At 44.5% G+C, this 22,016-nt stretch overlaps 1 protein-coding gene across 12 annotated transcripts in view; it reads right to left on the bottom strand.

The window, feature by feature from the left end:
• The window catches only part of CCSER2 (coiled-coil serine rich protein 2), a 149,216-nt gene that overhangs the window by 17,236 nt on the left and 109,964 nt on the right, over positions 1–22,016 (bottom strand). For all 12 annotated transcript variants that reach the window (XM_025212564.1, XM_025212560.1, XM_025212566.1 and 9 more), the window contains one exon: positions 18,545–18,643. In XM_025212564.1, coding sequence (XP_025068349.1) covers positions 18,545–18,643 — 99 coding nt within the window. The remainder of the gene's footprint in view (positions 1–18,544; positions 18,644–22,016) is intronic.

Here is a 22,016-nt window from a genome sequence, read left to right as displayed (position 1 = left end):
CGACAGCGGGAGGGCTGTGCTGCTTCAGGCCCTCTCCCCACCGTCTGCTCCAAGGTGTGTGGGTACCCACCAATATGGAGCTGATGCCAGAGCCCAGAGCAGCTGTTTGCAGCCTCCCAGCTTCAGCCAGCCCAGGCTCTGGTAGCTGCTGCCAACCATGGGGCTCAGGATACTTGCAGCAGGGCTTACAGCTGAGCCCGCCTGACTCCCACCCGCTCTGAGCCCAGCCCCAGCCCAGCCATCCACCAGGATGAGGTTGGCGCTACCCCTTGCTAGGAGCACCGCACCTTTTGTGGACTTAGCTGTGCGGGGTGGGTGGGTGGTTAGGCTGATGGGCAGGCTCCGGGCCAGGGCTTGGGCCAGCTATGCTGCAGCCTGGGGGCTGGCTCCCTGGGGAAGCACAGGGGCTCTGGCAGGACCAGGGCATTGTAGGGTTGGACTTTGTCCAGTGGCCCAGGAGCCTGGCTCCATGCGCCTGCACATCTGGTTCTGTGTGTTAGTCTGCCTGTGTCTGTGTGTGCACACGTGTATGGTTCTGGATGCGTGTGTGCATGTGTCTGTTCTGGGTGTGTTCTGGTTCTCTGTGTTTCTGCATGTGGTTCTCTGTGTGCATGTGTGTGTGTCTGGTTCTCTCTCTGCTCTCCTTTCTCTCTCTCCTCTTTCTCTTATTTGTCTCTTTTTTCTCTATCATTGCAACATGCTCAACAAAAAAGGAATACACAAGAAGTAACAAAAGCAACATTTATCCTTATAAAATACAGTAATATGCAGTGTGTCCTGCCATGTACCCTCCACCCCCCCACAATTTTGTTTTCTGGCATGCCGGCACTCCGGCACCTTCCAAGGTAGACATGGTTTGGCACTCCAGCCAAAAAAGGCTGCCTACCCCTGCTGTATGAGGAACAAAAGCAGCCCTATTTGTGTAATCCACCTATAAAAATGTCATGAGCAAAATCCTGTCCTGTTCAAGGAGATTTACCCCTGCTTATATCCACATATCCTTTTTACCTGGGTCTGTCCTTTCCCATTTCTTTTCTACACTGTCCTGGTCTTCAACTAAATGGGAAAAACCTCTCTCTCAAGTATGGTCACTCCCTCACTAAGGGGGTGAAAAAGGAGGAAGCAGGTCCTCTCCAGCAGAAATGCTTGTAAGATTGTTTTGTCTTGAGGCTTTTGAGATTTTGTGTCTTGAGCTTTGAGGTGTCTGAAATTTTGAGTTTTGAGTTTATTGCTGGCTGTAAGCTACTGTTTGGTGCATGAGACTGGGTTTTGTTTACTGTGAAGCGATAGTATAGTCTAGTATTTAGACCTTAGTAGAAAGGGTAGCAACCTGGTTCTCTGACTCCCCTCTTTTGTGCCAGATTTGGGACATAAGGCAGATCCAGTTCTTGAAAAGTGCTGGGTCTGGGCAGGTTGAAAACCATTATGATTGAAACTGCCCCCCACAGCTTGTGCCTGTATTGTTACAGCCCTATGTGAGGGAGTTAAAGAAAATTTCACTAGGAAAGATGCATGGTTCGCTCATTCAGGGTTTGTTTCCTTACAGAGAGAGATTCAGAAAGCAAGGAGCTGTGATAGAGGGAAAGGAAAAAGATAGAGGGAAGTGGGAAAACAGGCTGTGAGGCAGCTGTGATAGAGAGAGATGTGGAAAGTGTTTACAAAGAGAGGAGAGAATAAGAGATTAACAGAGTTTGAATGCTACAGGAGGTAGGAGGAAAGTAAGAATGCAATTTTAGGAATGACTGCTCTAGAGCAGGGAAAAGATGCAGTTGCTTTAAGGAAAAGTTGTGTCCTGATCTCAGAGTGCCTGAGGTCATGCTGTGGTCTGTTTGGGTTAAGTACAACACCCTATAATTGCTGGTCCAATAAGAAGGCAGCAGCAGAGAAGACTAAGTTCTGTGCTAGAGACTGTGAATGTTTGTAACACAAGTAAAGCCAAGAGATTGCAGGGATTGTTGAGGTGTTTGCGCAAAACAGTGCTGTGTTTGCTCTGTGCCTGTGTTGCAAGGCAGGGACTCCTAGAAGTGTAAAAGTATATCCTTACTGGTAATGGGGGTGAGATGTAAGTACATGGAAAAGGCTTTCTAAGCAAAAATTCTGAGGGAGAAAGTGTCCCTCTGAGGGATAACAATGCCCTTGTTGCAGTTGGGCAAGGTTGTCACTTTAAAGATGAGTTTTTCAGGAGGGCTCCACTGAGCAATTAATTTTGGGAGCCCCCTTGTTAAATAAATCACCTGACCCTCAAGGAATAGGGTGAACAGTCTTTTCTATCCTATCGGCCACCCTTCTTGGCTAGCAGGAAGGAACGGCTCTGAGCCATTGGAAAATACGCATCGGACAGGCTGATCAGTGCCCACCCCGATGCTGAGGCAGGAAAAGGCCAGAAACATCCTCAACTTAGGATGGCCACCCTCCTGTAGGTAGCTGCTCCACTTTTTCAGTATAAAAGAAAACCACCCCAAGAATGGAAAATTATGTGTGCACTGCCACTGCACATGTCAGCATTGTACATTTGTAAATATGAATAATCAGCCACTGCAAGGAGTTTTCCTTGGCAGGTTTGTGTGTGCTTGTTTTCTTTTGCAGAAACCACAGTGTAATCAAAAGTGACCAATAAACCATGAGGCCTTATTACCACCAGCAGCATCTTCCTCATCAGCGCCATGGCAAAAATGAAAAAAAAATAAAATTGTCGTGTCTGTTTGTGTTGTCTTGTTATATGTTTTCTGTTTGTTTGTTTGGTTTAAGTTGTCACAGTTTAAATACATATGAATATTATAAAGATATAATAAAAGTAATTGGTAATACCCCCTCTAAAAATTGAATCTGTCTGTGGATCCCAGACCAAAACAATTCTGTCCGGTTGGACTGGAAAGTTGTTCTGATATTTGAAACAAGGGCAGCAATTCTCAAAAAAAAAAAAGGTTTGGATTCCACTTGGTAAGCAAAATGATATTCATTAAAGGTTATGTGTATTTTGTTGTTTGTTTTTTTTTGGGGGGGGGGGGGTGTTTTTGGTTTGTTTTTTAGGGTCAGGAGGGACCTGAACAGATCATCTAGCCTGATCCCCTGCCACAGGCAGGAATGAATGCTGGGTTCAAAAGACCCCAGACAGGTGATCATTCAACCTCCTCTTGAATTTGCCCAAGGTAGGGGCGAGGAAAACTTCCCTGGGAAGCTGGTTCCAGATTCTGGCCACCCTAACGATAAAATATTGCCTTCTGATCTCTAACTTAAAACTATTCTCCATCGCTTATTACCATTGTTCCTTCTCACCCCAGGTGGTACTGGGGAGAAAAGGGCTCTACCTATTTGCTGTTGATCTCCATTGATGAGTTTGTAGGCAGTCACCAGGTCCTTTGTTTGTTTGTACTTCTCTTCAGGATATAAATGCTATTTAGACTATAGGTATAACAAGATGTATGTAAAAACTGCATTCAAAGTCATATTTTAATAAGCAAAGGGACAACTATACCATTGTAACTGTTCAAATCAACCTCATTATGTTATTTTCTTTCTCTTCCACCCCACAAGGTTTTTCTCTTTCAATATCTTTTAACTAAGTTTTGTTTTAACTTCAAACCAGCTGAAAATAACACACCTCCTTTCTATATAGCTAGACAATGGTGTTCAAACATATAGTGACATCACCCTTGTGTAAGGTTCATGTCAAGTGGGGGAATATATAGCAAAACCCCGATTTTTTCCTTTTTTATTTATTTTAAAACGCATTCCCTTCCCTTCTCCAACCACTTTTGACTTTTTCTCTCCCTCTCTATTCCCTATAGATAAGTATAAGTAAGCTAAGATGTAGGGTAAGCTTAACATCTTTTTTTAGGTAGTAAGATTTATTTTTCCCTCCCCTCTTTGCAAATAAGTTCCCTGCTACATTGATATTGATACCCACTGTTTTATAAGTAATAATTATTATGTTTGTACTGCTTTTATATTGTGTGATTACTGTTTTACGCCTATATACGTAAATTAGCATAAGTCATGTCAAGTCTCTATCTTGGGTCCTCTGCCCGGGCACCCCCCGTGTTGCAACTGTATGATTCATTGTACCCTTCCCATGTAAATTGGTTCCCAGATGAATGAGAGTGATTGGAAATGATTGAAATACAAAGGTAGCAGGCCTCTACTGAATGGCCTGCAACGACCAGGCCATCACCTCGCACTGATTCATCTAGGAATCATGGACCTCACCCAGGAACAGAGACAAGAACCCAGCATTTGAAAGACAAAAGACCCTGCAGAACCAGCAACTCTACCATTGTACCCCACCATTACAGACACCCAAAACTGCACATCCCTGCATGGAGCACACATGCTCAATACGCCAGGGGCTGACCCTTGCCTGGGCATGCCTCCTGTCACTAGGGTCACACAAGGTCTGCCCCTATAAAAAGGGGCAGTGAAGAAAGACACAGTGGGACGCCCTCTCCATCTGGACCAGCACCATGCCATGCCACCTATCCACCCAGAGGCCCTGCTAGCAACCTGCCTCTGGACAACACCTACTGGACAAGGACCCCTTTCCAGCCTGGATAGGTAGCTATCACCCCCCCCCAACCCCCTCTTCAACCAAGGACTTGGACTCTGCTTCTCTTCCCTACCTGGACTCCAGCCCTTCCACTGAGTCCCTTTCTCCTGCTGCCATTGTGAGTACGTGTGTGTGTGTGTGTGTGTGTGTGTGTGTGTGTGTGCGTGCGTGCGTGCGTGCGTGCGTGTGTGCGTGCGCGCGCGCGCGCGCGCCTGTGTGGGGGGGTTGTACCAATAACTTCATGTGGCTGTGTAGTGTGTTGTCTGTGTAATAAAACTGTTATCTGGACCCCTAAGTTGGGTTTTGCTTTACTATGGTTTGGCCCTGCTCCAGTCTTTGCTCCTCGCGCCTCTAACTTCCGTCTCATTTCTCCCTCTCCTGCTTCTGGCTCACTGCCACCTCCAACACCTGTCCTGAGCTCCTCTCTGCCTCCAAACCCTCTGTTTCTTTGCCACTGACTTATCTCCACCGCCTTTTCTCCTCAGAAAAGATCCGTGTCTAAACTTTTGGGGTGTATAGTGTATGTGCTTGAATTGGTGATAGGTATGCATGTGCCTAGGCTGGCTTGTAAGTATATCTGCCTGAGCTGGCAGTATGTGTGTGTATGCACCTAATTGATTTGTGTGTTTGTATATGTGCAATTGTCACACCCCCTACTCTAACAGCGCAATATTGAGATCCTGAGAGTTGGCCTGACCCCACAGGGCAACAAGCTATACGAGAAAAAGAAAAAAAAAAAGCTATCCATTGTCTAAATATGACCAGCTATTACTAATATTACAATTTTATTGTGCATACACCTGGCCTAGTAAAAGATATTTTCCTTTATTTTGATAAAGATTTTCTTTCAGCGTATCTCAAAATTTAATGAAAAGGAGAAGGAGGATGGGAAAGATTTTAAAGCCCTTGAGTAATTTTTTCCCCAATAATTTTCTTGAACATTTAATCAACAACTTTGTTTTACAGATGGAGAAACCAGCAAAGAAAGGTTAAATGATATGAATGAATTATCAATCTCTCCACACACACGCTTACCAAAACTGAAAAAACTGTCCTTTCTAAAGGCCTAAATGTCTGTCCAGAAAAATACCCTAATAAAATACTTCAATGTGGAGAACCAGAAGAATTCTTCCGACGCCTGTGCCTCAAAGAATATTTCCAAGACCAAACTGAACCCACTCCCAACAACAACTCATCCTCTGACAACATTCAGGAAAGGATGAATGCCAAAAAGCCCAAAAAAACATCAGACTGGACACCTCGCAGTGGACGAAACCCTAAACTTGACCGCTACATTGACTGCTTCAGGGAGAGAATGAACAATGAAATAATCAACAACACACGCCACCACAACAGCCTCTCTCTACCAGAGAAAAAGACCATAGAATCTCTAATATCCAACCACCAAATAGTAATAATACCAGCAGATAAAGGAGGAGCCATAGTCATCCTAAACTGTGAGGATTACATAAAGGAAGCCAACAGACAGCTCTCTGACACCACCTACTACAAAGAACTACAAGAAGATCCTACTCCCCTTTTCACCAAAAAAACTCAACAATACCATCAAATCATTTCCATCAAGACTACAAGAAAAACTAAAGACCTTGATCCCCCGGCTACCTAACCCGGGGACTTTTTACATGCTCCCTAAAATCCACAAACAAGGGAACCCTGGCAGACCTATCATATCCAAAGTATTTTAAGGGAGAAATACAAACCCAGGAGAAGTGGAGGCACCTCAGTGGTGAACTGAACAATGTTAGTAAGTTTAATAGGAGGCTGAAATTGTCTATTTGGAAATGTGTGCTGTAAAAGTCTTGTTTGGCACTGGCTGAGAAGGGAAGTGTGATGTAGGGGATAGTAACTTTGGCACGTTCAGGGCAATCAGAATGGCATGACAGAACAGAGACTTTTAAGTCCTTCTGCCTTGGGGTGGTTACTGACCACTGCAAAGTCTAATTGGGTAATGCATCGGAGATGCATTTAGTCCTTCACATTTAATGATGAACATGTGAAAGTTGTGCTCATGCATGGTAAGAAAGGTTCCACCAATTAAAAACATGTACCATATCTATTTGTGTTTTGGCTGCTCTGATTTTTGTGTCCCAGAGCACAGATGGAGATGTGATAAGCTAACCAAGCAGTTTTAGTGACCACAGTGCTACAGAACAGAGCTAAACTGACAGACCTAGACAGAGACATCCTGCATCTTACCTACCAAAGAAGTACAGCCCAGGTAGCAGGCATGCCAGCCTCCCCTGTGTTTCCCTGTCATTTCTTCTAACTGCCCTTCTTGACAATATTTCAGAAAGTCACTGAGTCTGAAGGCTGTCTGCTGAGGCTGCCCATGAGATTTCCAATTAATGTCAGTTGTACAGATGGTTGTATGGTCTGTTAGGACCTGGACTGAGGGTATCAAACAGATTTCACTAGGGAGCACCAGACTTAGATCTATCTGATTTACCCAAGTCTATAAAGTGCTGCCCTTCCTGGCAACCATGATTTGTATGCATGCATGAATGCGTGTGCACACATTGCAACCCATACTACAAAGAGACCCTATTCTTAAAAAGATCTTCCCAGAGCCACCCATCCTAGCCTTTAAACAAGCACCGAACCTCGCCAACCTCATCACCAGAAGCAAACTTCCTCAAGCCCAGAACACACCAAAAGGATCCAGACCGTGATATGACAAGAAATGCAAAACCTGCCAACACATCTCCACCACCCACACAATTACTACACCCCACAACAGAGCCATCAGCATCCCAGGATCTTACAGCTGCTCCTCCAGAAATGTAATATACCTCATCCAATGCACCACCAAATGCCCTGATGGAAAATATGTAGGAGACACCAAACAACAACTGCGCACCAAAATGAACGCGCACTGGAAATCTATCAAAAACAGAAATACCCAATTACCAATGGGGGCACATTTCTCACAGGAGGGCCACTCTCTCTCCAATCTCTCAGTCCTGATCCTCAAGGGAAACTTACACAACACTTCCCAGAGACGAGCCTATGAGCTCCATTTCATCAACCTCCTGGATACTAGAGATCATGGACTAAACATAGACATTGGATTTTTGATACATTATAGTCTGCCTGGCAACTGACTCCCCAGCCCAGCCCAGCCCAGCCCAGCCCCTGGCTTGTTTTTCATTCCATCCAGGAAGAGCACACACCAACTGCTGAAACTTCCTTAGCCTGACGAAGGGTTTTTGAACCCAAAAGCTTGCTTAATAAATGTTCTCCAACTATTTGGGTTGGTCTAATAAAAGATATCAAATTCACGCAAGTAACCTTGTCCGCGTATGTCCTTAGACCAACACGGCTACAACCTAAACCCCTGCATGAATGAAATCTAGCAGTCAGTGATTTAAAATGAGATTACAATACGATGGTTCTTTTTTTACTGAGTGTTTCATTTAGTTTCCTACATCAGTGCAAGCTACTGAGTAATTCTCCACCAGTTTAAGTTACTCAGTTATTGAGAACATTATAGTTAGGGACAGGTGTTACACAAGCTGGTTTAAGTGATCAGAAACTGGTTTAAACCTGTAACAACAGATGTTCAGTGTACATAAACCAATCTGAAAATGGCTGAAACCAGTTTGTGATAAATCTGGTTGAATGTAGTATCAGACTCAACTGATTTGGGTCAAACCAGTTTATGCAATGTCTGTCCAAGACCCATTGCTGGTTTAGGTTAAATCAGACTCCCCCAGCATCCCAGCATGCTCTCTTGGCTGGGCGGGGCTCTCTGCTCCACAGCAGGGCTGACCCCTCTCCCCTGCTCTCCCCGCTCTAAGGAGGGATTCTGCCATCCCCTCTGCCTTACACAGAGACACAGCATTAGCTAGCACACTACATGCTGGCTATGGTCCGTGCTGTGGCAGACGGGACAAAGGCAGAATCAACAGGTAGCTGGTAAAGACCCTCTGTTGTTTTCTTACTGGTGTAATAAACACAGAGTTAGGGGTGATAAACATAGTGTTATATCAATTCCCTGCTGGACTGGTGGTGGGGGGGGATGGGACGGACCCCTCCCTAATGAGAGCGTCCTGCTAGGGCCTGGCCAGACCCCGTCAGTTCAGCATTGTGGAATGGAAGGGAGAGCTGCTCTAGCACCCCCTGAGTTGTAGCCTGAGCCACTGCAGGCATGTGCCTGCATCTCTGTCCAGTTACAAACTGCTTCAGCCTAGCCAGGTTAGATTGAATCAATTCAGGCTAGGGGCTTTTTGAATGTCTGTCCCTAGCCTATATGAAGCAGCCAAAAACCAGACTCCTTATTTGGGGAACAGTGATGAAGGACTGGTGCTTGCCCTAATGCAAACAAACTGCTTACCTTAGCTTCTATGAGGAGATCATAGGATTCTCCTGGACCTTGGAGCCTAAATGTGAAATTAGGGAAACAACCTCTGTGGCTCAAAGTCATAACAGGTGCAGTTTAAGTCAACTACCCTACCAGCTATCAAGTGCTTCTTTTTGCTGAATACAGCGTGCTTTCCAAACATTCCAGATATTGTGATCATATGGTACAGAAGCACCCAAAACGAATTGAATGCTGAACAAAATAAAAGGTGAACCATAAAACACTGAAAGATTTAAACCACTTGAAAATAAGTAACCTGCAAACTAAAGGGAAAGAAGTAGATGAACAAGACTCCTCCTCAAAGACACTGCCAGCTTCAAACTGTGGAAAATCCAGATGACGGTGACAAGAATGAAAAGAGAAAAGGTAGGAGGAGCTAAGTTTGTTTAGTCTAGAAGAAAGAAGTCTACAGGTAGGATAGAACAGCCGTCCAGTATATAAAAGGTTGACATAAAGATGATAGTGATCAATTGTTTTCCTTGGCTGCCAAAGGAAGAAAAAGGAGGTTGATGGAGAAGAGGAAACAGCTTAAATCTTTGCTTGCTGTTAAGAGGTGAAGGGGAGAAACATTTAATTGTTCTGACAGTGAGGCGCTGGATCAGGATATCTAGGGAAGATTGTGTAATCTCCACCACTGAAGGATTTTAAAAGTTGATTCAACAAACATACATCAGGGAAGGTCTGGGTATGCTTGATCCTGCCTCATGGCAGTGGATGGAATAGATTAACCTCGTAATGACTTTCCAGGCTTACACTTCTATAACTTTAAGTTATTGTCTTTCTCAGGAAAAAGTTCCCATGTGGTGTGCATTACATGTAAAATTAAGTTCTGCCAAGAGTCATTGGGTCCATGTGCCCTCAAATCTAATCTAAGAACTCATCTAAGCAGCCAGGGACTTATTTGCTGCTATAAGGTCTGGAGCTTTTTAAACATTGATACTGGCTGCACCAGAACGCCTGTAACAAAACATGCCAATAAGAGGAAGTTGTCAAGGTCTTGTTTAAAGGACCTTTTCAGTGCTTGGGGTAACATTTACAGGCATATATTGGGCATTCATGAATGTTGCAACAGTCTCAAAGGAAGAAGCACTTCATACAAAATGATTAGCTATTCTCAAGATTGAAGCTACTGTGTGTTTTTCTTCTTTGGGTACCATAAGTAAAGGGTGTGATGAATAGAGGGAAGCATCAGATGAACTACTGAAATATATGCTGAATGTAAAAGCTAACATTTATCCATTTATCCAGGCTTCAAAACGGGTGCTTTCAAAAAGCAACAAAGTGTCAGTGCACTCAGTTGCTTTTAGACTACATAGAGATGCCATAAAAACCCAAATGCCAACTCAAAAAACAGCACAGGTATTGCAAAGACATGCTGATGCACTCAGTGCAAAGGCCTCAGAGGTATAAGAATTTGAAACAAGTTTAACTAAAAGGCTAAGAAACTTGGAATAGAATGTTGTGTTTGCCCACCAGATTCAGTAAGGAACAGGTGGCAGCAATCAGAATCCAGAATTAATTTTTGAAATACCTACTTGCAGTTTAGTTGCCCATCTATTGCTCCGAAGTAAGAGGAAATTTATACAAATCTGAATGAGTTGGCCTATAAGGTGTCACCCTGCCCCACCTACAAAGAGAATACCTAAAAGCCAAAGTGTTCCAACAATCTTATGGAAAGCATCTGAGTCCCAGAAGTGAGAATATGCATAGATGATAACTTCAGAAAAACTGAAGTTTTCCACTTATTGACACCTAAAGCTGACCTCATCAATTTTAGCAGTCAAGCAATTTGTCAGCACCAGATTAAAAATGACTTGTTTCTAAAAGCAGACTTTAATATTACCAAGACAGTAAGGCCCTACTATTATAAATTAGAGGCTAATAATATATTGAAAATAATTTCTGACAATAAGTTCCCTTTTAACACACAACTATAAAAAAAAAGAAAAAAGGAAACCTGTAAACAAATGCTGGAAGTGCATCAGGGACTTATTCTATTTAAAGAATCAACAGATCAATTTGCTTTCAACTCCCAACGACAAAAGTTATTGTAGACAATGCCTTGCAAAATTCTACTTACCATCTTGCTTCATGCCTATACAAAAATATTTTCATACCAATATAAAATATGTTATTTTTTAAAACAAGGACAAGTAAGGAGATTTTATACTTTGACTGGCAAACTTCAAAGCTGCTGTAAGGCTATAAGTAGACATCGCCAAATGAAGTTCTGTCCAGGATATCTTCCAGCACAGATTAGCTCTGCCCACATATCTTCCAGATCAGCTCTGTCAAGGATAACTCCAGGCACAGCTGATTTGCTTCACTAGGGGAAGGGCACATTGCACATAAGAACAATGGGTAGGACAAAAAGTGATGTATTTCCAGCTCTCAGAGATATGACTCCAGAAATCTCCAAGGCAAGTCTTTAGAAGGAAGAAATGGCTTTCTTTCCTGAAGACTGCTGGGGCTGCATCTCTGGAAGGAGGGAATGTGGACTTTCCTCACTCCCAGGATAGGTACAGATGGTCAAAAAGTCCAAGGCTGCATCGATTCAGTCTTTGCAGGTTAGTCTAAACTGCACAGATTCAACTGAAACAGAAGTAAGCAGACATTTCCCCTTGATTCAGGAAATGCAGCCACATGCCTGTAGTGGCTCAGGCCAGAAGCCAGGGGGTACTAGAGCATGCCTCTCTGGTTGTGTGTTCACTTCTTCTTCCTGTTGTTCCTGAGGCCTCTGGGATTTGCAGTCCACAATTACAGTAGCAGGACTCTGTAGGGTTGCTCATCACTACTTCTTCCTGCTTCCAGGTGCCTCTGGGATTTGTAGTCCACAGTTGAAGCAGCAGTAAGTTTAGATGGGGGAAGGGCTGGTTGTTTAACACTCCCCACCCCCAGACCCAAGCAGGGGTTTGACTGGGGGGTAGGGAAGTCCCCCCCTGTAGACTGGGCTACATCTCCAGCCAGGCTTTCCCCCCCCACCGGCCCGCTTGTCAGCTAGTCCTCACTGCTCCAGCTAAGAAGCAGAGGGGCAGGGCCAGCCCTGCTCTCTGGAGCAGACAGTACAGACCAGCCTAGCCCAGCCCAGCCCAGCCCAGCCCAGCCCAGGGATGGAAAGCATGCTTGGATGCTGGGGGACTGTGATTTAACTTCAACCAGAAAGGGGTCGGGGACAGGAGTTCCATAAATTGGTTTGACTCAAATCAGTTAAGTCCGATACTACATTTAACCAGGTTTAGCTTAAACCAGTTTCAGCCATTTCGAAACTGGTTTATGTGCACCGAGCTTCTGTTCTGTTACAGGTTAAAATTAGTTTCTGATCATTTAAACTGTTTTATGATCAACTTCTGTCCCTAGCCCCATAGATGCACCCTGGAGATTGTCAGAGGCAAATCTCTGGAAGCAAGGTCAAGCCAGGCAGGCACTCCCAAGGTTTGAAGGATCCAATTCTGCGCAGGAACTCCTGAAACACACAGAACCAAGCCCCTCAAGTGACAAAAAGCAACATCTAAATTATTTCTACCTTAAGTAATGCCAGAGATGCACACATTCTACAGTATTCTAGCATTACCTACTTCTAGAGTTAACTACTTTCATAGGTCAAAGTAGTTAATTAAGGAGCAACCCAGATACTGAAGACTGAAAATCGGAAGTCTGCCAGCATCTCTGGTTTTAGTTCTGGCAGCTGGACTGTGACATCAGTCACAAAATTCAACTAAACATACAAGACACTACACACTGTAACTTCACAATCTTGTGACAAGATGCCAAGAATTTCATAACAAGAAAGATATCTGATGTTATAGATCACATTTTCTGTTAAACTTAGGTCTGTGGTAACAAATAAAAGCTTGGCTTTCAATATCTTTATTTTTTAACTTTGTATATTTATGTTAAATGATTAAACAAGTACAGTTACCTTCATTCATTTCCTTTAGAATTTCACTTGCTTTTAATAGTAGCTTAAAGAAAAATCTTGAATTCAATGGATGTGGCTAAGATACAGTATATCATTCATAAGGACACTTTCAAAATTACCTTCTATGGAGTTGTCATGGCCTTCTATGTCAATAGTCTCTGAAGATGGAGTTACTCTATGTACTGGTGATATCGTACAGATTGCATTGGTTCCTTCTAACCAGCTATGGTTCATGATGCCAGGGAAGATGATAGTAGTGTAACACCAATATTATAGTCATAATAGTATAATATGCAAGAGGCAAGAATTTCTTCAGGTGATATCTTTTATTGGACAAACTATGTAGCTGGGATAGACTTAGACTTTTGAATGCAAGACAATCGTTGTCAGAATTATATAATGGATGATTATATAATGTGTGATAGTATATAAGGAGCATAGTGCACCATGTATGAAAATTAGGTGGAATAATTATGAAAGTGGCTAGGCAGGCATACTACCTACTTTTTAAAGCCTTAGTTATTCTATAAGAAACAATATTTCCATTTCACTCAGACACATTTATAAAAGGTACAGGTACAAAGAATAAGAACCTTAGGCATTTGGCTTTAAAAACAGGAAACCTAAATCTGTTCGAGTTTTGGTCCTGAATGTGAACACACTTGCACAAATATTTAAAATCCCTAAAAATATAGGGTTTCTAATGGAAACAAATATAGTATAGTAAAATGGCTATAGCAACGTTAGAATTATTTTATGGTTGGTACACCCACAACTCACTTGCCCAAGGTCACCAGTAGGGCAAGTGCTGCAGGACCAGAGACCGAAGGCGAAAGGTGTGCACGAAGAGTGGTTGTTCCTTAAGGACATGATCCTTGAAGCACAAAGGAAATCCATTTCCATATGGAGAAAAGGTAACAGAAGGGCTGGGAAGCCCTCTTGGCTAAACAGGGAAATCACGGTCCTCTTAAAGAAGAAAGAATGGAAGCTCAGGGCGGGCCCCAAGGAGGACTATTCCACGATGGCCCGCATTTGCAGGGAACACATAAGAAAGGCTAAAGTGGCAACCAAACTTAAATTAGCAACGGGAATCAAACACAACAAAAAGTCCTTCTTTAGGTACATAGGAAGCATGAGGAAAACAAAGGGGAGTGTAGGGCCATTGCTCAACAATTCAGGAGAGCTGATTACCAGCACCCAGGAGAAAGCTGAACTCCTGAATGACTGCTTCGCCTCGGTATTTCACCAGACCAAGGGGAAAACCACACCAGGTAGAGTACAGCATGAGCATGGTAGGAACAATTGCCTTCCTATTACTGCTATAGAATTGGTGTATGACCAGTTAATAAAATTAGGTGTATCCAAGTCAGCAGGCCCAGATGTTCTTCATCTGAAAGTGCTGAAGGAGCGGGTTGAAGTCATTGTGAGACCCCTGGCAAAACTCTTCCACAACTTGTAGTGCTCTGGAGAAGTCCCTGATGACTGGAAGAGGGCTAATGGTGTGCCCATCCACAAGAAGGGCAGGAGGAAGGACCCAGATAACTATAGGCCAATCAGCCTAACTTCCATCTTAGGGAAAATCCTAGAAAAGTTCATCAAGGAGTCTATCTGCAATAAGCTTGCAGAAGGTAAGATTCTGAACGACAGCCAGCATGGCTTCATCGTGGGCGGGTCTTGCCTTACTAACCTCATCTCCTTCTATGACCAGATAACACAACCTGGACATGAGAGATGTAGGTTGACACTGTATACCTAGACTTCCAAAAGGCCTTTGATCTAGTATCCCACAATGTTCTCACGAGAAAATTGGAGGAGTGTGGGCTTAACTCCAAGCCAGTCAGGTGGGGGAGAAACTTGCTGAAGGATAGGACCCAGAGAGTTGTAGTGAATGGATCTGTGTCATCCTGGCAAGAAGTGGGCAGTGGTGTCCCGCAGGGGTCAGTGCTTCAATCCAGTACTTTTCAACATCTTTATTAACAATTTGCATGTGGGGGCTCACTGGCCAAGTTCATGGATGACAACAAGTTATGGGGAAGCGTGGTCACCCATGAAGATAGGCTAGTTACAGACAGACCTAGACAGGCTGGCAAGTTTGGCAGATCAGAACCTGATGAAATTCAATGTTGAGAAATGTCAAGTGCTCCACATCGGGATGAATAACCTCCAACACACCTACAGGCTTGGCGGTACCAAACTGACTAATGAAAAGGACCTGGGGGGAATAACAGACCACAGTATGAATATGAGCCAGCAGTGCAATGCTGTAGCCAGTAGGGCAAATAATACTCTGGCATGCATCAATCAATGCATCTCCAGCAAAGCCAAGGAGGTGATTCTTCCACTGTACTCAGCACTGGTGAGACAGCAGCTGGAGTACTGCATCCAGTTCTGGGCACCACACTTAAACAAGCACATGGACAAGCTTGAGAGAGTCCGAAGAAGAGCCACCTGTATGATCAGAGTCTTAAAAGGCAAGCCATATGATGAAAGGCTGAGGGATCTGGGACTCTGCAACCTGAGGAAAAGAAGGCTGAAAGGGGACCTGGTAGCAGCTTACTGCTATGCTAAGGGAGTACATCAAGGGCTTGGTGAGCAACTGTTTACCAGGGCACCCAAGGAGAAAACTAGGAGTAATGGCCACAAACTCCTGGACGATCAATTCAGGCTCAACATTAGGAAAAATTTCTTCACAGTCAGGGTGTCCAGACTGTGGAATAAGCTCCCTCCAGAGGTGCTGCAAATCGCCTACCCTGGAAATCTTCAAGAGGAGACTAGACGGTCACCTTGCTGGGGTAACCTAACCCCCAGTTATCTTTCCTGCTTTGTGCAAGGGGCTGAACCTGATGATCTTCTGAGGTCCCTTCCAGCCTTACAATCTATGAACTTTACATGAGCCCACTGCTGAAATCCAGGGTACCGTATACTGTTGAGGATGTGTCAATGGCAGAGGACAACCTATAGCTGTGTTAACCCCCACAGTTCCCTGATGCCACGCACCCTATTATCTGGATCTGCCCTGTGAGGAGCAACACCAGTTTGATATCCCAGTCTAGAGGAGCTGCATGCTTGTTATGCAAGTTCTGTTTCTTAAAGACTGAGCTTATGATCCCAAACGGATAATTATTCAATAAAACCACTGTAAAGAGATGAATATTAGTTTTGAAAGAAGATTTAAATTGATATTGTAAATCTGAAAAGGGATTAGGACCATTACAATTAATAAAACAAGTGTTTAAAAATACTATTTTGCTTTCGGGCAAAAGGATATTGTATTTGGACATCTCATGACATTTCTTTATGTATTCCCGTCTCATGAAGATACGACCTTTGCCTTCCTACTGTACATAATTTTGTCATTTGATTCCAAACTAGAAATTATTTTATGCCAATACTTGTCTATAATTTATTTCTACTAAGCCATGAAAGAGTATAATCATGCAACAGAACTATAAAATTGCTGTTACTAAAATTAGAAAAAGTTTTGCATATATATCTTTGAATATAAGTGACTACAGTGACAGTTTAGCTTTAGCTAACTATTACTATGCAATAAAATTAAACATTAGAACTGCTGTTATCTAGTCACTTATAACTTGAGTAACAATATGGAGGATAGGAGGAAATAGACTGATAACATTTATTTTGAGCTGAACTACCTAATGAGGGGTCAATAAAACAATATGAAATTTGGAAAGAATAGTGTAAAAGTGATTAACACAGCATATTTTTCATATTCATTTATCTGTATTCTACTTGTTCAAGGAGAAACACAAAGAAAAAGCAGACTATGTTTTACTCCTGAGCTCGCTAGGCCTACTGAAATCTCCCAAACCCCAACATCATCGGGGACTTGAATTTTGAGTCATAAAACAAAAGTGTTCTAATTGGAACACTCCATCAGATTTGATTAATCAAGTCTGTTCTGATGCATTCTAATTGGAATGTGCTGGAGCACATGTATAGGCACCCATGTTGATCACTACCTCGCCCAGCTGCATTACATTCTTGGAGCAACTATAGCAAAGTACTTGAATACTTTTAAGGTAGAAAAATGAGATTTGCATGCTGGTCTTAGGTCATACAATTCCACTACCTAAAAACAAGTTACAACATTTTAAGCAGCCATAGTTACATCCTTTATCATTTTTAACTCAGACACTGTATTTGACTAAGTGCAGTAGTAGGGGATGATGCATATAAATGATGTATAAAGAATGTAGGCCAACTTTCATAAGCACATTTGAATGGCTGAAGAGTTAAGTCAAGCTAATTTCACAAATATCAGCAAAGGAGAATGTAATAGTTAGATCATCAGTTTAGGGCATTAAAAAAACCCTAATTTTGAAGTGGTATCTAGAGCTGATCATAAAAAAAAAAGTTGCACCAGAGAATGCTGCATCACTGAGACTAAAATATCACATCTGAAACGTCTAAAATGCAATGAACCTTTCACCAAGTGCAAGGCAGGAGGTACAAAGAAACCTGTCTGGATGTGTGGTGTACTGCCTCAGGGCTGGAGATTCTATATTTCCAGGATTCTTGACTCCAGAGCAGGTAGTCATGCTAAGGTTTCCAGGCTTGCTGCCACAGAACCAGGAGCCCAAAGGACATGGCTCTAAACAAATCTACAAATACTACATTCTAGGCACCAATTAAAACTTTCACTTCAGCAACTGCTATTGCATTTATGATGGTAGGAAAACCAAGTATTCAAGGTCTTTGCTACAGTTGCTCCAAGAATGCAATACAACTGGGAAAGGTGGTGATCAATATGGGTGCCTATGCACATGCTCCAGCACATTCCAATTAGAACACATCAGAACAGACTCAATTAATCAAGTCTGATCAAGTGTTCCAATTAGAACACTCCAGCATGCTGCAGCATCTCATGTATTCAACATCCTGCGATTTAAAATGGCTGCAAGGGTGCTTTAAACTAAAGCTCATTGAATGAGCTTCAGTTAAAGCGCCCCCATGGCCATTTTGAAATGTGGGGCACTGAATACACAAGACGTTGCAGCTTTTTAGAGTAGCTCCCGAGTCCCAGCCCCCGCCTCCCCACCCAGGCACCCCATAATATCAAATGGAAAAGAAGATGTTTTCTCAGCTGAATTAAATTCTATCCCAAAAGTGTTTCAAAGAGACTAATGCTATGATGTCCAAAGAAACAAGTGAGGATAGGGCCAGTTTGTTATTTTTTTACTGGATTAGTAGTTTCATACTACATTACCTCTTTTCATAAGAAAACAGACACAATGAAAATTCCTACAGCGAAACTGTACCAAAACAAAGAAACAAACAAACAACTTAGGATGATAGTGTCACATTGAAAGAAGTGTTTTAATGAGTGATAAGAGAGACAGTCTGAGCATGATGTAATATGAATTGTGATTAAAATTAAAAGACTGATTTTTCCTTCCCAAAATGATTTGCCTCCGTTTCATTATTCATTAGTAAACATGTGCTCCAAAATAAGGTTCAAATAAAGAGAACAAACACCTAGAAGACTACCATGCTGTGCTACAGAATGACAATAATATAAAGGCAAAACTGTTTTGGACAGGATGAAAATCTTTAAACAAAATAGAAAACCCCCCACAAGTATTAAAAAGGGGAGGAGGAGTGGAAGGAAGGAGGATGGAATCAAAGGATGAAACATTGAAAAAAAACTTACTTACAAAAAATGATAAGTTTTACTCACAGAACTTTTTCTCCAGGAGGTTTGTGTGAATTTGTCAGCCAACATGCATGTTGCCCCTTTAGGTTTTTGGCTGTCTTTGTGGCAGTTGCACCTAGTTGTCTTAAGTTCACCAAAAGACAGGGTGGGAGGGGAAGGGGGAGAAGGAAGAAGAGAAGGAGGGAGAGAAGACTTTAAAAATATGTAAATAGTATAACAATTTTTTACTGCATTTCAGTAAGTAAAGCCACATCCAACATTCAGACATTACACAGTAAATTTAAAAGCTGTTCAATAATTTGGCAGTGCTGCTTGAGCCCTACACTGTGACCAAATCTTTTTCCAAAAGTAGCCTTACAAATAAAAGATGTTCCATTTTTTTAATCACTTAATTTTCTAGGAAACAATCATCTTCAATTTATATTTGAAAAAAAAAAAAAATCAAGAACATGACAACATCTCTTTAAATCCAGTTTGGTTCTACACACCAAAGATGAGTCAGTTGCTATAACAAGTAGGTAAACAATCCAGCAGGCAAGCAAATATAATTTCTTTGAAAGTCTATGGAGCATACTTAAACAAAACAAAACAAAACCAAACCAAACCAAAAGACCAATGATTACAGCAAAATACTGAAAACCAAGATAGAATTTATTCTGGTACACCATTATCTGGCATTCTATGATTTAGAATGGCAAGGTTACATACGTGGCCAAGCCATACATGGCAAAGCCAGCAGGGAGCCAGCAGGGCCAGGGGGTCTCCCCAGGCCAGGCTGCTCCCAGAGGGGTTCCCAAGCCCTCTTCCCCAACATCGGGGATCAAGGGCAAGGGCAGTGGGAAGGGCTCTTCTTCAGGCTCTGCCACAGAGTGGAGTGGGAAGGGTAAAGACGCTGCCCCAAAGCCTAGACCACTGGTGCCTGAAGGGACCAGATGCACCACATCAACCAGCATACCCACTCAGCCTGTCCCTGGCCCTAGCCCCGGCCCCACCAATGCAGCCCCCCAGCAGGGGAGCTGCAGATATGGACAGGCGGCTATGGTGTGACCCACAGCCATGGGTCCTGGACCCTCCACCGCCAGCCCTTCCAGCTCAGGCGGCGGGGCCTCCTTTTCAGCACTCACCTGCAGGCATGGGGTGAAGTGCCAACTGCCCAAGCAGGAGAACCTGCATTTTGAGGTGCACTTGGGTGCACGCCCTGGCTTGAGGAGTGGTGGGCTCCCAAGATCCTGGCGGCCTCCCACTTTCATGGTAAAGGGGTCTTTTTTCCTTGCCTTGGAGGCCGTCGCACAACAGGTGGTGGAGAGGGGGCTTGTGGTGCAGGGCGAGTATGTCCCTCTCAAGTCTCTAGAAGAGCTGGGGACCAGAGTGCTTCTCAGCTCCGTCCCACCTTACATCTCCAATTGTGCCCTACTCCCCCATCTCCAAACACTGGGGAGAACTATCTAGCTGGGGTGCCGAGACCCCGGCCTCTGCCATATGTGCACATGCCATTGTTAGGTCATAATCCAGCTGACAGTGGGAGCGCAGCTGGAGGCCAAGGGCTGTCTCATCATTCTTTTTCAGGGAGCCCTAGTGAGGATTTTCTATACGCCAGAGGACCCGCGATGCTTCCGGTGCCATGCCCTGGGGCACATACATCATGAGTGCCCCATGGGCCAGATGGGAAAGGTATCCACGGGTCCCACTGGTGAGAGGGATGCCCCTACTACCGGCACCCCTCCCCACTCAGGCCCCCTTGGCACCCCAGCCACAACTCCTAGCTCCCCTGTGAGCTCAGGGGTCCCCACCCCCCAACCAAGCTTGGCAGAGTCCCAGGTAGGGGGGCAGCAGCCAAGGGAGGAGAGGGAGCGGGCCTCTCTTGCCCCAGCCATGTCCTCTCTGTAACTGCCCCACCCCCACAACCCTCACCTTCTTCTACTGGAGTCTGTCCACCTGAGGACCATCCCATGGCTAAGTGGATGCAGGTCCCTTCCGGGCGCAAAGCCAAGAGGAAGGCCTGGGCGCAGCTGGAGCCCTCTAAGGTGGAGGATCCCCTGCAGCCTCCCAAGAACATCACATGGGCAGAAGGAGCAGCCCAGCTTCTGCAGGCCTCCCCAGCTGTGACTGACACCCTACCCCCAGGAAAAATTAAACAGGTTCTCTCCATGGAGGAAGCTTTGGGGCTACTGGACAGTCCCAAACACGAGCCCATGGTGGAAGCCCCTCACTCCGCTGGCTAGAGCCTACCTGCTGAGACCATGGGTGCTGAGGCTAACCCAAAGGAAGGTCTGGCAGAGGAGCCTCCCCCCACCCCCCGCCCGATGATCTGGGGGAAACAGGGGACCTGCGGCTCGGTCTGATGAGTCCTGGGGAAGGAGGTTCCCTTTCCCAGGACTTCAAAGCAGCCATCTTCCCTCCCCCTCCCTCACTTCCAGGCTGCGCCATGGTCCCTCACCAGAGGGGGTCCGGGTGGGGTCCCTTAATCGGCAGGCCAATTTTATTGGGTACCCTGCATAGACCCCCCCCGGGGCTCCAGGTCTACCACACCATATTGTAAAGGAGCCCCACCTTCACCCCTGTCCCAAGGGGGTGCAGAGCTCTCCCAATCCAAACCAGAGTCTGGGGTCTTAGCAGACTGGGGGGTTCAGATGGTATATAAGGAGTTCACTGAGCCCCAGGATCAGGAGGAGAATGCCCAAGAACCGGCAGACCTCTCCATCTCCAGGGGTGAGCTACTTGCATTTCTTGACCGTGACTACAACCGCTGGTCTGCCGGCAAGGTACAGCTCACCTTGGATCGCTGGGGAGATTTTGACAGCGTCCTTGCCACTGCGAGGGCACTGGTGGGGGAAAGCAAAGGGCCCAGAAGCTGCAACGCCTAGATCTATTGGCAGGCCCACAGTTTCATAGACACCTTCTGTGGCAGAAAGCCACCTTTGTTTCCCTCCCAAAAACTCAGCTCTGTGACAACTTTAATTAGGATGGACCCAGCCGAGAGACACACCTTATCTCTTTAGGTAACCTAAGTTGGATACATTCCTGAGGGAGTGGGGAAATCTGCTCCCTCTGCCTACATGACTAGTATCGCATACCTGGGTGAGGGGCTTCCCTCCTGGTGGGCTAGAGTCTGCCCGGCAACTAGTGATGTATTTCAAATTGGTTGGCTGACAGCCAACAGGTGCTGACCTCCATTGGACCAGGTAAATGAGGTCACAAAGGTTATATAAGTTAAGGACTGCCCGGGAGGAGGGGGGCAGCCATGAGGGTTACTCAGGAACAAAGAAAAGCTGTACCATCTGAAACTTGCTCTCTCTCTCAAAACTCATGATCAAGGAACCACCTGCCTCCAGAGGGATTCTCCAACTGCCTCTGGATGATACTTGTGAGTAAGCTACCTGAGATCTAACTAGATATATAGCTTGCAGTAACTCAGATGCGAGACCAAAGGCTACCCAGCCGCAGGAGTTTGCTCTATGGGATTTCTCTGATATTGCTCTAACCTGTACCTATTCTA

The sequence above is a fragment of the Alligator sinensis genome, unplaced genomic scaffold (genome assembly GCF_000455745.1).
Source record: "Alligator sinensis unplaced genomic scaffold, ASM45574v1 scaffold176_1, whole genome shotgun sequence".
Lineage (NCBI taxonomy): Eukaryota > Metazoa > Chordata > Crocodylia > Alligatoridae > Alligator > Alligator sinensis.
The sequence above is the reverse complement of the archived record's forward strand: the minus strand, read 5'-3'. Positions and strand labels throughout refer to the sequence as shown.